Genomic DNA, 13,697 nt, shown 5'->3' with positions numbered 1-13,697 from the left:
CGGCGGGATTCAGGGAGCGCGGGTGCACCGACCGTGGGCACTTTGGGGGCTGCCGGGCCGCGGGGACACTGACCCGGGGGACTCATTTCCGAGGGCGGGGGCGGCGGAGGGATCGCGGGGCGCGGCGGTGCTTTGACGGCGCGGGGGCTGCCGGAAGTTGTAGTTTCTCCCGCGCAGAGGCTGCCGGGAGTTGCAGTCCCGCGCCGTCCCGGCGTGCCCCGCGGCCCCGGCGGACATGGCGGCGGCGGTGGCGGAGCGGCGACGCTGAGCCCGAGGCTGGCGGGGTGAGCGGGGACCGGGCACCACCGGGAGGGGGCCGGAGACCACCGGGAGGGACCTCCGCGGCGCCCAGGGGCTGCAGGACCCCGCTACCGCCGCGCCGGGCTGAGCCCCGGTACCGGGCACCGCGGGCGGGGCCTGGAGCGCCCGATGCGCCGCGTCCCCCCGAGCCCTTTGGGGGCTCCTCTGCCAACCCCCCCCGGGTCCTCTTGCCCTCCACGTCCCCTTCTTGGGGCCCCTCTGGGTCCCCCTGCCCTGGTCGATCCTTCCTGGGGGTTCTTCTCTGCCCCCCCAGGTCCTTCCTGGAGGTCCCTCTGTGCTCCCTCTGGGTCCTTCAAGACCTCCCCGGTCCTTCTTGGGGGTCCCCCAGGGTCTCTCGCAGCCTCCCCGGGGTCCCTCTGCTCCCTCCCCGTGACCCCCAGCCCTCCTCGTACCCTCCGTGGGGGTCTCCCAGCCCTCCCCGGTCCCCCCCGCTGACCCCTCCCCGCAGATGGCCGGAGAACTGGCGGACAAGAAGGATCGGGACTCGTCCCCGGTGAAGGAGGAGAGGAAACGCTCCCGCTCCCCAGACCGGGAACGGGACCGGGAGCGCGACCGGGACCGCAAGGGCTCCCCGGCCAAGGACAGAAAGCGACACCGATCCCGGGACCGGCGAAGGAGCCGCTCCCGCTCCCGGTCCCGCTCCAAGTCCACGGAGAGGTGAGGGGGGGCCACGGCTCCGTGGGGTTTTGGGGGAGAGCTTTGACGGAGGAGTCTGGGGTGCGGGTGGGACCGCGCTGTGACCCCTCCCCGTCCCTCAGGGATCGGCGGCACAAGGAGCGGGACCGTGACCGGGGCAAGAAGGAGCGGGATCGGGACAAGGATGGGCACCGGCGGGACAAGGACAGGAAGAGATCCAGGTGGGTTTTTGGAGGGGTCCCTGCTCTCTCCTAAGCCCCCCAGAGATAGGGATTCCCTGGGGATGTGTCTGGGGCCTGATTCCATGCTGTTTTCCCGGGAAGTTTGTCCCCGGGCAGGGGGAAGGACTCCAAGTCCCGGAAGGACCGGGATGCTCGGAAGGCAGAGGAGGAGGAGGAGAATGCCCTGAAGAAGGAGAAGGTGAGGATGGGGCTCGACTGGAAATGGCTCCAGGGGGATCCAGGTCCCTGGGGGTGGTGCTGACATCCAGCCCCATTTCCAGGCACAGCCCCTGTCCTTGGAGGAGCTGCTGGCGAAGAAAAAGGCGGAAGAGGAGGCAGAAGCCAAGGTGGGAGCGAGAACAGGAGCCTCTTCCTTGTGCCAGGGCTGGGGATGTTTCAGGGGACACCGGGGAAGGGCAACCCAGGAGGGAGTGGGGGGAGCTGAGGGGGGCCTAAGGGGTGAAGGGAAGGACCCAAGGGGGGCACTGGGGGGCTGTGGAGACCCAGAAGGGAGAGGGGGAGGACTGGGGAACCCCCAGGAGGGAGCAGAAGGACCCTTGGAGGGAGTGGGGAAGATTGGGGTACACAGAGGGGTCCCCAGGAGAGAGGGCTGAAGGACTCAGGGGGTGCAGAAGGACTCTGGAAGAGAGAGGAGAGACCTGGGGAGGGAAAAGAGGGACCCGAGGAAGGAGTGGGGAAACCTGGGGGCTTTGGGGGGAACAGACAAATCCCAGAAGCAAGTGGGGAAGGCCTGGGTGGGACCCTTGTGAGGGACTGGGGAGGCCTGGAGGACTCCAAGAAGGAGTGGGGAGGGCTGGGGGACCCCTGGGAGGGACAGGGGAGGGCTGGGGGACCCGGAGGGGGAGTGGACAGGTCTGGAGGGACCCCCAGCAGTGTGAGGATTGCAGCCAGGCCTGGTGTGACCCTTCCTGTCCCCCCCAGCCCAAGTTCCTGTCCAAGGCGGAGCGGGAGGCCGAGGCCCTGCGGCGGCGGCAGCAGGAGGTGGAGGAGCGGCAGCGGCTGCTGGAGGAGGAGAGGAAGAAGAGGAAACAGTTCCAGGAGATGGGGAGGAAGATGTTGGGTAAGGGTCACCCCCTGGAGCTCTCGCCCCCCCCCAGGGGGCTGTGCTGGCTCTGAGCCCCTTCCCCTGCTCCCCAGAAGACCCCCAGGAGCGCGAGCGCCGGGAGCGCCGGGAGCGCATGGAGCGGGAGACCAACGGCACCGAGGACGAGGAGGGCAGGCAGAAGATCCGGGAGGAGAAGGACAAGAGCAAAGAGCTCCACGCCATCAAGGTGGGGCTGGGGGCCGGGCTGGGGGCCAGGGGGGGGTGTCCGGGGGGGTCCCGCTGACCCTGGGGTCCCGCAGGAGCGGTACCTCGGCGGGGTGAAGAAGCGCCGGCGCACGCGGCACCTCAACGACCGCAAGTTCGTGTTTGAGTGGGACGCGTCCGAGGACACCTCCATCGACTACAACCCCCTGTGAGTGCGGGGGGTGCCCGGGGCTGGGGGTGCCCCTGAGGGGGTGCAGGGCAGCCCCTGATGCTCCCACCCTGCTCCAGGTACAAGGAGAGGCACCAGGTGCAGCTGCTGGGCCGCGGCTTCATCGCGGGCATCGACCTGAAGCAGCAGAAGCGGGAGCAGTCGCGGTTCTACGGGGACCTGATGGAGAAGAGGAGGACGCTGGAGGAGAAGGAGCAGGAGGAGTGAGGATTTTGGGGAGGGTGCTGAGGGGTGTGGGGGGGTCCTGGCTGGCTCTGCTTGGCCAGGGTGGGGAGCTGGGGGTGGCACTGGGACATGGCAGGTCCTGTGGGAGGGGACGGGAGGATTCCGGAGGCACAGGGTGAGCCCATCCCGGTTCCTTGTCCCCCTTCCCACATCCCCGTCCCCTCCTGCCCCTGGCCAGGGCCCGGCTGCGGAAGCTGAGGAAGAAGGAGGCCAAGCAGCGCTGGGACGACCGACACTGGTCCCAGAAGAAGCTGGACGAGATGACGGACAGGGACTGGCGCATCTTCCGGGAGGATTACAGCATCACCACCAAGGGGGGCAAGATCCCCAACCCCATCCGCTCCTGGAAGGACTCCTCCCTGCCCCCCCACATCCTGGAGGTCATCGACAAGTGCGGATACAAGGTGGGCACAGGGAGGGGGGCCCCGGAGGGGGCTGGGAGTGGGGAAAAGGGGCCGTCAGGGGCGTGGGGAGGGGGAGGAGGGAGAGTTCTGCTCCCGACCTGCTTTCCCCTGGCAGGAGCCGACCCCGATCCAGCGCCAGGCCATCCCCATCGGGCTGCAGAACCGGGACATCATCGGCGTGGCCGAGACCGGCAGCGGCAAGACGGCGGCATTCCTGATCCCACTGCTCGTGTGGATCACCACCCTGCCCAAAATCGACCGGTGAGGGCACAGGGCGGGGGGACGCTGCCCATGGGAGGGGGAGAAAGGGTAACGTGGTGGTGACACTGTGGAGGGGGTAGGACAGGGTGACAGGGTGACACTGCCGAAGGGATGAAGCGACAGGGTAAGGCTGGAGGGGACGGGGATGAGGCAGGATGATGTGGTGATGCTGTGAAGGGGATGGAGCGGGGGGGCAGGGGGACACTGGAGGGGATGGGGGACGAGGCAGGGTGACCGTGCAGGGGACAGGACAGGCTCACGTGGTGTCACCGTGGGTGACACGTCTGTCCCCCTCCCCCTGCGCTGCAGCATCGAGGAGTCGGACCAGGGGCCCTACGCCATCATCCTGGCCCCCACCCGCGAGCTGGCCCAGCAGATCGAGGAGGAAACCATCAAATTCGGGAAACCCCTGGGCATCCGCACGGTGGCCGTGATCGGCGGCATCTCCCGCGAGGACCAGGGCTTCCGCCTGCGCATGGGCTGCGAGGTGGGCTGGGGCGGCACCGGGGGGGCCCAGGGGGGTGGCTCAGCCCCGGGGCTGCCCCACTGACCCCCCCCCAACCCCCCCCAGATCGTGATTGCCACGCCGGGCCGGCTCATCGACGTGCTGGAGAACCGGTACCTGGTGCTGAGCCGCTGCACCTACGTGGTGCTGGACGAGGCCGATCGCATGATCGACATGGGCTTCGAGCCCGACGTGCAGAAGATCCTGGAGCACATGCCAGTCACCAACCAGAAACCCGACACCGACGAGGCCGAGGACCCCGAGAAGATGTTGGCCAACTTCGAGTCGGGCAAGCACAAGTACAGACAGGTGGGCACGGGCAGGGGGGGCTGAGGGGGCGTCATGTGGGGGTTCGTGGGGTGAGGAGGGGTTTGGGGAAGGGGTTCCTGCCCCACTAGGGATGTTCCCACAGCACAAAGGATGTCCTTGCTCCCCGGGGGAGATGTTTTAGCATTGTGGGGGCATGTTTTTGCTTTGTGGGGTGATGGTTTTGCCCCACAAAGTGCGTTCGTGCCCAGGGGGGAGACATTCTTGATCTATGCAAGATATTACTGTTCCACGGGGGGGGTTCCTGTCCTGCAGGGGGATGTTCCTGCCCTATGGGGGGACATTCCTGCCCTGTGGGTGACGTCCCTGCCCTGTTGCCTCACAGACTGTGATGTTCACGGCCACGATGCCGCCGGCGGTGGAGCGCCTGGCCCGCAGTTACCTGCGGCGCCCGGCCGTGGTTTACATCGGCTCTGCCGGCAAACCCCACGAGAGGGTGGAGCAGAAGGTCTTCCTCATGTCCGAGTCGGAGAAGAGGTGGGCAGGACGGGCTTTTTGGGGTGGTCTGAGGGGGTTGAGGGTGAGGGGGGGACTCTGCGGGGCCGCTGCAGCCTCTCCTCGCCCAACTGTCCCTCCTCCTCCTCCTCCTCTGCAGGAAGAAGCTGTTGGCCATCCTGGAGCAGGGCTTCGACCCGCCCATCATCATCTTCGTCAACCAGAAGAAGGGCTGCGACGTGCTGGCCAAGTCCCTGGAGAAGATGGGGGTGAGTCTGGGCTGAGGGGGGTCATCCTGAGCCCTGTGTCCCCTGTCCCTGCCTGGGGACCCCCCGATGTGCCCCCACTGACCCCCCTCGTCCCACAGTACAACGCCTGCACCCTGCACGGCGGGAAGGGCCAGGAGCAGCGGGAGTTCGCCCTCTCCAACCTCAAGGCCGGGGCCAAGGACATCCTGGTGGCCACGGACGTGGCCGGACGTGGCATCGACATCCACGACGTCTCCATGGTGGTCAACTACGACATGGCCAAGAACATCGAGGGTGAGGATGGGGGGGCTGAGGGGGCTGGGAGGCACCCGGGGGGCTGTGGGGGACACCCAGCCCTGGTGCTGTGGGGTGTTTCCCAGCCCTGGGGCTGTGGGGTGTTTCCCAGCCCAGGGGGCTGTGGGGTGTTTCCAGACCCGGTGCTGCCTGTGCTGGGGGTGCAGGGAGTGCCCAGCCCTGGTGTTGCCCACACTGGGGGGGCTGTGGGAGGTGCCTGGCCTTGGTCCTGGTGCTGCAAGGTTTGCCCAGCCCCAGTGTTGCCCACACCAAGCCCTTTTCTGACCCTCTGCCCCCTCTCCCAGATTACATCCACCGCATCGGGCGGACGGGCCGAGCGGGGAAGAGCGGCGTGGCCATCACCTTCCTCACCAAGGAGGACTCCACCGTGTTCTACGACCTCAAACAGGCCATCCTGGAGAGCCCCGTGTCCTCCTGCCCCCCCGAGCTGGCCAACCACCCCGATGCCCAGCACAAGCCTGGCACCATCCTCACCAAGAAGCGGCGGGAGGAGACGATCTTTGCGTGAGGCCCCTCTGTGCCCCCTCTGTCACCTCTCTGGGGACGACAGGACCAGCAGGGCTGCCAGGACTGTTGTGGCCGTTCTTTTCCCACCTCCCTGCTCAGCCAGGACTGTCCCCACACAGAGACTGGGGCTGGGATTGTCCCAAAATACCCGCCCTGTTCCCCCAGTCCCCCTCCCCACCTTCCCCACGGAGCGGAGGAGCTGCTGGAGGCTGTTTGGGGGCCGGTTCCTCCCTGCTGCCAGGGCGGGGCTGGTTTTTGGGCTGTCCTGGGAACTGTCTGCACCTCGTGCTTTGGGTTTTTTGGGAGTTTTTTGTAGCTGAAGCTCCAGGCTGCAGGAATAAACCGGCAGCGGCGTTACCAGCGTCGGCTCCTCGTCCTCTCCCTTCCCTGGGTGCCACCTCCCACAAGGACAGGAGCCAGCAGTGCCCAAAAGGGCATTTTTTTGGGTGCTCAGCACCCACCCCCACCGTCCCTTTCCACCCCCCAGACCAGGTGTCCCCCCCCCCACAGACACGGACACCGGCGCCTCCAAGCACTCGTGTGTTTCTGAAACCAATTACAGGGAAATCAGTGCTTTCTACAAAAGAAATCGTAACAAATCTGTGGCCCCCACCCCTGCCCCCCCCTCCCCACCAGCGCTGGCCCCCGGGGGGGGCTCAGCCCACGCCGGGTCCCCCCCGGCCGAGGGCGGTGGGCGCCGTATTTACAGGAGTGTGCGGTGACTGCGGTGACGGCAGCGTGGGCAGGGGGAGGGTGGTGGGTGCAGGCGTGGAGCAGCCCCCCCACCCCGTGCAGCCCCTCTGTGTCCCCCCCCCATCCCGAGGGAGGGCGGTTTGGCTGCGGTGGTCGGGGCAGGGGGGAATCGATGCAGAGCGAAGCGAGTGGTGCGGCCCCCTCCTCCCGGGGGTCCCATGCAGGGGTGGGGAGGGGGCAGGCAGGACCCCGGGGGGGGGGAGTGGGCGCCTTCCCCCTCTTCCTCGGGTCTGTGCGGGGTGGGGGACGCTGCTAAAACTGCCCCCCGTGCCCCTTACCTACCCTTTTTTTTGGGGGGGGGGCACCCACTGTCCACGGCAGCTGCCCTGCGGGGAATGAGCCAGCCTGCGATGCGGGGCCGGGGGGACACTGAGGCGGGGGGAGAAGGCATGTGGCTGTCCCCGGGTTTCCCAAAACTTTTCGGGAGAGGGGGGGGTCCCAGGGCATCCTGGCCGCCGGGCCCCCCCAGCTCTGTGCTTATGGCTGAAGATATGCCCGGGGGGGGGAAGCCCGGGCGAGAGGAAGCTGCCGGTGCCGAGGAGATCCCCGAGAGGGAGATTGTCTGAGCACCCCCAGCGCGGGGCTGGGGCGAGGGGGGCAGCGCCCGGGCTCTGAGGGGGGGGGCCGGTTCCCAGCCGTGCCCCCCCCCCCCCTCCCCACCCCTAATAGCTGTCCTTGGCCCAGGGCCGGCTGCGCTGCCAGTTCCTGTCGTGGTTGCGCTCGCCCGGGCGCTCCGGCGTCCCGGGGCCGCTGCCGTGGTGCCGGTGGGGCTGGTACAGGTCTGGGTAGGGGTCCCCGTACTCCTCCTCCTCCTCCAGGTGCCGGGAGCTGCGCTGGGACGTGGCCCCCCAGGGCTGGGGCGAGGTGTCCCCGGCCTCGTCCGACGGCATCAGGCTGTCGTGCTCCAGCGGCGAGTGCTCCCCCCGCTCCCCCAGCAGCTGCTGGCTCTGCGGGCACCGAGGGGTTGCAGGGGTGGCACGGTGCCCTGGCACCCCTGTGCTGGGTCCCCGGGGGGAGCAGGGAGAGGGGCTGCGTGTCCCCAACCCTGAACTGTGCACCCCCCACACCCTGGTCTGGGGACCCCTGTGCTGGGTCCCAGTAGGGAACAGGGAGGGGGTTTGGGGACAGTGCAAGGGGATTGTGTGTGTCCCCCCAGTCCTTGTGGCAGCCGTGGGGAGCAGGGAGGGGGCCGTGGGGGTACCTGCAGGCCCGGGAGGCCGGTGGGCGAGGGGACGGCGTGGGGGGCGTGCGGGGGGTGGTGGGTGGCCCGCCAGTACACCTCCAGGTACTCGGCCAGGTGCTCGCAGGCGTCCTCCAGCTGGTTCTCATCCAGGATCACATCGAAGAGCTCCTGGGGGAAGAGCAGGTAAAAGGGGTCATGGGGGGCTTGGGGACCCTCCCGGGCATCCCCAGGGTGGGGGGACGGGCCAGCTCACCGGGGGACACTGCACCAGCTTGTCAGCTGCCATCATCTGCACGTTGAGGTGCTTCACCTGCGACTTCCCCCGGGACTTGATGAGGCGCTGCAGGACCTGGGGAGGGGAGAGGGGGGTGGTGGCACCACGGGGGGCAGCCGGGACCCCCCGGAGCCACGGTCACCCCTCACCTTGGGCGAGGACACCTTGACGTAGACAATGATGGGCGCCAGGGAGGTCTTGGCCAGCTGGGCCGGGTGGTTGATGGTGTCGGCGTCCAGCACCACCAGCTGCAGGGACTTGGCCAGCTCGAAGATCCGCTCGATCTCGCTTTGCACCTCGGCTGGGGGGGGGCACGGGGGGGCTGTGTCAGGCTGGGCTGGCCCCTGGCAGGGGGTCTCTGCACCCCGGGGCGAGCCCGACCCCTCACCAATGCTGGAGCGGGTGGTGGAGCGCTCCAGGATCGCCTGCTTGCCCAGGTTGTTGAGGATGGAGCGCTTGGCCAGGGACAGGTCGGCCGTGATGTGGGTGATGGAGATCCTGGGGGGGGCACAGGGACACGGTGGGCACCCGGGGACCCCTGGGCCACGGCCGGAGGGGGGTTCTGGGTACGTGAGGGAGTGTCTCACCTGCCATCGAATCTGTGCTTGAGGAAGTCGAAGAGGGCTTTCTGCATCATGTCGGTGACCTGCCACGGGGCCGCCAGCCCGGTGAGCCGGCACAGATGGCACCGGCAGGGAGGTGGCAGCCGCCCGGCGCCCTGCCAGCCGCCCTCGGCCCTGCCATCTGCCCGCTGCCGGCACGGGACGGGCAGGGAGGGGACGAGGGGCACGAGCCACCACCCCAGGGCACAGCGAGGCCTCCCCCCAACCCCGCAGCCCCCTCATACCTCGTATCCTTTCAGTGAGGGCCCCACCAGCACCACGGGCCGCATGGAGGGGACCACGTCGTAGGGTGGGATGTGCTGCGTCTGGAGGACACGGGAAGGGGTCGGTGCCCTGGTCACCCATCCCCAACCAGGAAGGGGTCGATGAGCCTATTCCACAGAGCTCCAGTGCCCTGGAGTCCCCCCTGGCCCCATAACCGGAGCAGAGGGGGTGTCTCTGCCCCCCCCCCACCCTTGGCCCTGCCTGCAGCCCCCTCCCCATCTCCCCCTGCCCGGGGCACGGCTCTGTGCCCGGGACTCACCTGCTTCTGCTTCTGCTTGGCTTGAGGAGAGGAAAGAAGAGACAGAGGTTGGTGATAGTAAAGTGAGGGCCCCCCTGGATCCCTCTGGGTCCCTCTGGGTGCCCCTGGGCCAAGACCTGCCCTTACCTAAGGAGGGGGGAGGCGATCGCCGGCTCCCGCTGTCGCCGAGGCCCGAGGCATTGCCAGCTCTCCTGAGGGAGAAGGGGGTGAGTTGGGCAGCCCGGGAGGGATCCAGGGGGGAAGCAGGGTCCCATCCCTACCTGGCTTTTTGCTCCTGCTTGAGCCTCATGGCTTCCAGGCGCTGGGGGCTGGGGATGAAGGCGATGTCCCCCCCCTCCTTCACTAGGCGCCCGATCCACCAGTCATTGCTGTATTTCTGGGGGAGGACAGGGCAGGGGTGAGACCGGGGGGGCATCCCTGGCCCTGTTCCCCCCTCCCCGCCGTCTCAGCACCCAACCTCACCTCCTTGATGTGCAGGAAATCTTTGGCTTCGAAGTTGATGGCGGCTCCCTGCACCGGGCACTCCTCGTCCAGCGCCCCACAGTAGCTGACATTGGTGCGCACGGCGAAGGCGACTGGCTTGTGCTGGGGGAGGGTTGGGGGGGTAAATCAGCACCCCCAGGCCCTGCCAGTCCCCCCCAGCCGTGCCCTGGGTGTCCCCCCACCCCTACCTTGGCCCTCTCAAGCTGCTGCTGGGCCTGGCTCTCCACCTCGCGCCGGGCACCCTCACGGTCCTCTTCCAGGGACACGTCGGAGTCCAGGGACGGGCGGCTGGTGTAGGAGTCCGCCGAGCCCTGGGGGGACAGGGCTGAGTGCTGGGGGGCTGCGGGGGGGACCCCCACAAAGAGGGGCCTTGCCCTGAGGCAGTGCCAGCCCGGGGAGGGGACCCCGCTGACCCCCAGCCCCCTTCCTTCCAGCTTTCTGGTGTCCACGGGGGCATCGAGCCAGGCGTGTTGGGTGGCATCGCCCAGCACGGCATCCCTGGGGTGCAACCCCCGTGTGCTGGGGGGGGGCACGGGGGAGAGCCCTACAGCCCCGGGGAGGGCCGGGCCGGGGAGAGGAGTCCCTGTCACGATGGGGATGTGGGTCTTGCCAGTGTCCCCCCCCCACCCTGGGGTGCTCAGCGCAGTCCCCCCCGGCTCCCCCCCCCGCCGCGCTGGTATTTACCCCCCGCCCGCTGCGCCCGGAACAGGCGCAGCAGCCGCGGTGAAATATTTATAGGTCCCTGGATGTAGCTGAGCCCCCCCCTCCAACCTCAACCACCCCCCCCCGAGGCCCCACGGGCCTTGCCTGGCTGAGCTCAGCGCCGCTGCCCAGCACCGCCCCCCCCGCGCCAGCACACGGGGCCTCCCATCCTGCACATCCCACCCCGCTCACATCGGGGGGGGCCGTGGTCCCCCCCACCCCACCGCAGGCAATATGGTTTCCCAGCATGCCCCCCCCCCCAATATGGCCTCTCCAGCACGGCCCCCCAGCATCGTCACCGCCTCCCCCCCCTCCCCGAGCATCCCCCCCACCCCCCCAGCATCCCCACTAGGGCACGCCAGCATCCCCAGTATGGATCCGCAGCATCCCAGTGCGGGCCCCCATTGCAGCGTCTCCAGCGGCCCCCCCTCCCAGCATCCCCAGTGCGACCCCCAGTACAGCGTCTCCAGCGCCCCCCCAGACACGACATCACCCCCCAGCATTCCCAGTGCCACCCCCCCTACACCGCGACCCCCCCCCCATGAAGCCCCCCCAGGCCCGGAGCATCGGCCCTCGCGGGGTCCCCGGTCATGGGGGGTGGGATCGTCCCACCCCGGTCCCGAACCCGGTCCCCATCCCGGTCGCACCTGCCGGGATCGAGGGAAAAGCGGCGGCGAGGAACAAAGGGCCCGGGGGGGCGGCACAGCCCTCCCCCCTCCGCCGCACCGGGCACGAACCCCCTCAGCGGGCACGGCCAACACCGCCCGCACCGGGCACGGCCCCCCCGTGCGCCATCACCGCCCCCCGGGGCGCAGCTCCCCCCATCTCCCACCGCGGCCCCCCGGGCACGGCCCGCCCCGGCCCCCCCGGTACCGGAGCCGGTACCGGGGCCGGTACCTCGTTGAGCAGGAAGGTAGCGCTGGAGTCAGAAAACGACATAGACGGGGCGAGCCGAGCCGAGCCGCCCGCGCCCCCCCCCCCGCCCCGCTCCACCGGCACCGGCTCCGGTTCCGGCTGCGGCTCGGGCTCCGGCTGGCCCTGCCTGCTCCGCCGCCGCCGCCGCCGCCCCTCCCCGCCCCTCCCCGCCCCCGCCTCCCACCGCCCCCCCGGGGCGCACGGAGCCGCCCCCGCCGCTCAGCCCGGGGGGCGGGGGGGCGTCGGGGGTCGCGGTTCCCTCTTCCCGGTGCTGGCGGGGGGCTCCGGTCCCTCCCCGGTGCAGCTCCCCCCGGGGGGCTGCACTGGCAGCCGGGGGTCCCGAGCGGTCCCGGTGCGATGCACCGGGACGGGGCACCGGGGCAGCTCTCGGTAGCGGCGTGTGTGCGAGGGGGTAGTTTGGCAAGAGGGCAAAGCTCCCGGGGAGGGGGCGTCCTGGGGTGCGGCGGAGGGTTTGTGCCGGCCGGGGGTCCCGGGGCGGCGGCGGGGGGGTCCCGGGGGGTACCTCCATGCTCCGGTGCGGCGGCCCCGGTCCTGCCCCGAGCCGGCAGCAGCCCCGTCTGCAGGGCGAGCCCTGCGGCGGGGCCGGAGCCGCTCCCGCCCCCCCGCCGCGCCCCCCCCCCCCCGCCTCCGAGGAGGGGGGCAGCGACGGGCCCCGGGGGACCGGCCCGGCCCTCCCCGTTACCGTGCAGCGGGACGGCCACCGGCGGGACCGGCCCGGGAGCGCTCGGGGCCGGCCCGGGGGCCGCGGGGCAGCGCTCGGCGGGGCGGGGGCTCCGGGCAGCGGCGTGACGGGCCGCGGGCACCTGCACCGGGCACGGGGCACTGGGCACCGGCCCCGGTACCGGACACGCGGTGGGGCCCGGCCGGGCCCTCTCCGAGGTGCTGAAGGGGCCGCGCCGGGTGCTGGGCCGGGCCGGGGGGTCCCTGAGGGTACCGGGGAGTACCGGGGTACCGGAGGAGCAGGTGCTACCCTGGGACGGAAAAAGGATGCTCGGGCCGCTCTGCGGCCCTCGGGGCCTCCCCCACCGGAATCCCCCGCCCTCCGCGAGGCCGCTCCGGTACCCGCTCCCCCGCCGGCGGCCGGGGAGGGGGCGCAGCTCGCGCCGGGGGGAACCGGAGCACCGGGTGGTGGGCGGCGGGGGGGTCCGTGCCCCCTCGGGCAGCGCACGGAGGCGGCCCCGGTGCCGGCTGATGGACCGGGCGGGGCGGCCCCGCGGCCCCCCCGCCCCGGCTCGTTCCCCCTCCGCTGCCTCAGTTTCCCGGGGCCGCCCCCCGCGCCGCAGTGCCGGTGCCCGCCGCCGGCCCGGCCCTGACGCAGCACTCGCTATTTTTAGCCGCGGGGAGCGGCTGTTGCGATGCCACCGGCGCCCGGTGCCGGCGCCCAGCCCCGGTCCCCCGGGAGCGGCGGGGCGGGGGCGGCCGCCCGATTCCTCCCGGTGCAGGGGTTGGGGTGGGAGATGCTCGGCCGCTCCCCGCTCCGCACCCCCGGTCCCTGCCTTAATGCGGAGCCGCAACGGCGGCGGGCCCGGGGCTGGTGGGGCTGCCCCGCCCCGGTGCCGGTGTCGGTGCCGGTGCCGTCCCGCTCACCTGCCTGCGGAGGATGCTGGAGGTGGTGTCGGACGAGGTGCTGCCGTCAGAGCGCTTGAAGCGGCTCTTGCGCTTCGGGAGCCTCCGGGGGCTCTGCGGGGAGAGCGGCCGGTGAGCACCGGGCGGCACCGGGCGGCGTGGCTCCGCCGCGGCGCTGCCACCGGCGGCCCCCCGCGCTGCGGGAAGAACCGAACCGGGCCGCACCGGGCCCGCGACGGCCGGGAGGGCTCCGGTCCGCTCACCTGGAAGGAGCCGGGAGCGTCAGACTGCGCCGGGGCGGACATCCCCGGCGGCGCCCACCGGAGCCCCCGGGATGCCGGCGGGGCCGCCCCGCACCGGACCGCGGCGCTCCGCGGGGAAGGGCCGCGCCGCCGCCGCCGCCACTGCCGCGCTCCGCATCACACGGGGCCGCCGGGGCGTCCCGGCCGTCCCCGCCCCCGCCTGCCCGCCCCCGCGCCCATCCCCGCGGCGGCCGGTCCGCGCCCCCGCGGCTGGGCAGCCACCGGAGGGCACCGGGAACGGACCCTCCCCGCAACCCGCAGTGCTGCGGGCACCGGCCGGGCGGGACCGGGAAAGAGGAGACCCCTCGGCCGTGCCCACGCGTGTGAGGGGATGCGGGAGCCCTACCACCCGCATCCCACCGTGTTCCCCCGCCCGGGGGTTTTTGCCCCCCTGCCCCGGGGGGTATATACCCCCCTGAGGGGGTACCTGCCCCCGTAGACCCCCGCG

At 71.0% G+C, this 13,697-nt stretch overlaps 2 protein-coding genes across 3 annotated transcripts; one reads left to right on the top strand and one right to left on the bottom strand.

The window, feature by feature from the left end:
* Nucleotides 1-185: 185 nt before the first annotated feature.
* DDX23 (DEAD-box helicase 23) lies at nucleotides 186-6,264 on the top strand. Of its 2 annotated transcripts, none has more exons than XM_064638964.1 (17): nucleotides 186-284; nucleotides 770-978; nucleotides 1,080-1,178; nucleotides 1,281-1,377; nucleotides 1,460-1,525; nucleotides 2,121-2,259; nucleotides 2,340-2,470; nucleotides 2,544-2,656; nucleotides 2,737-2,880; nucleotides 3,081-3,306; nucleotides 3,422-3,567; nucleotides 3,877-4,054; nucleotides 4,139-4,381; nucleotides 4,725-4,876; nucleotides 4,995-5,103; nucleotides 5,202-5,376; nucleotides 5,682-6,264. In XM_064638964.1, exons 2-17 carry the CDS (start codon nucleotides 770-772, stop codon nucleotides 5,903-5,905), a joined length of 2,451 nt encoding a protein of 816 aa, XP_064495034.1. In that variant the 5' UTR covers nucleotides 186-284; the 3' UTR covers nucleotides 5,906-6,264. The 2 variants fall into 2 exon arrangements, with proteins under 2 accessions (XP_064495034.1, XP_064495033.1); XM_064638963.1 differs by having other exon boundaries at nucleotides 2,337-2,470.
* A 167-nt stretch (nucleotides 6,265-6,431) lies between these two features.
* CACNB3 (calcium voltage-gated channel auxiliary subunit beta 3) lies at nucleotides 6,432-13,619 on the bottom strand. Its single transcript, XM_064638971.1, is given in 16 exon segments — nucleotides 6,432-7,604; nucleotides 7,859-8,008; nucleotides 8,094-8,189; nucleotides 8,264-8,415; nucleotides 8,503-8,612; nucleotides 8,702-8,760; nucleotides 8,962-9,042; nucleotides 9,261-9,280; nucleotides 9,387-9,451; nucleotides 9,521-9,636; nucleotides 9,723-9,845; nucleotides 9,932-10,054; nucleotides 12,969-13,061; nucleotides 13,211-13,263; nucleotides 13,266-13,385; nucleotides 13,388-13,619. Coding segments are annotated over 16 exon segments (1,863 nt in total). The 5' UTR covers nucleotides 13,605-13,619; the 3' UTR covers nucleotides 6,432-7,319.
* Nucleotides 13,620-13,697: the final 78 nt, after the last annotated feature.

This window comes from Pseudopipra pipra, chromosome 30 (assembly GCF_036250125.1).
Source record: "Pseudopipra pipra isolate bDixPip1 chromosome 30, bDixPip1.hap1, whole genome shotgun sequence".
Lineage (NCBI taxonomy): Eukaryota > Metazoa > Chordata > Aves > Passeriformes > Pipridae > Pseudopipra > Pseudopipra pipra.
The sequence above is the reverse complement of the archived record's forward strand: the minus strand, read 5'-3'. Positions and strand labels throughout refer to the sequence as shown.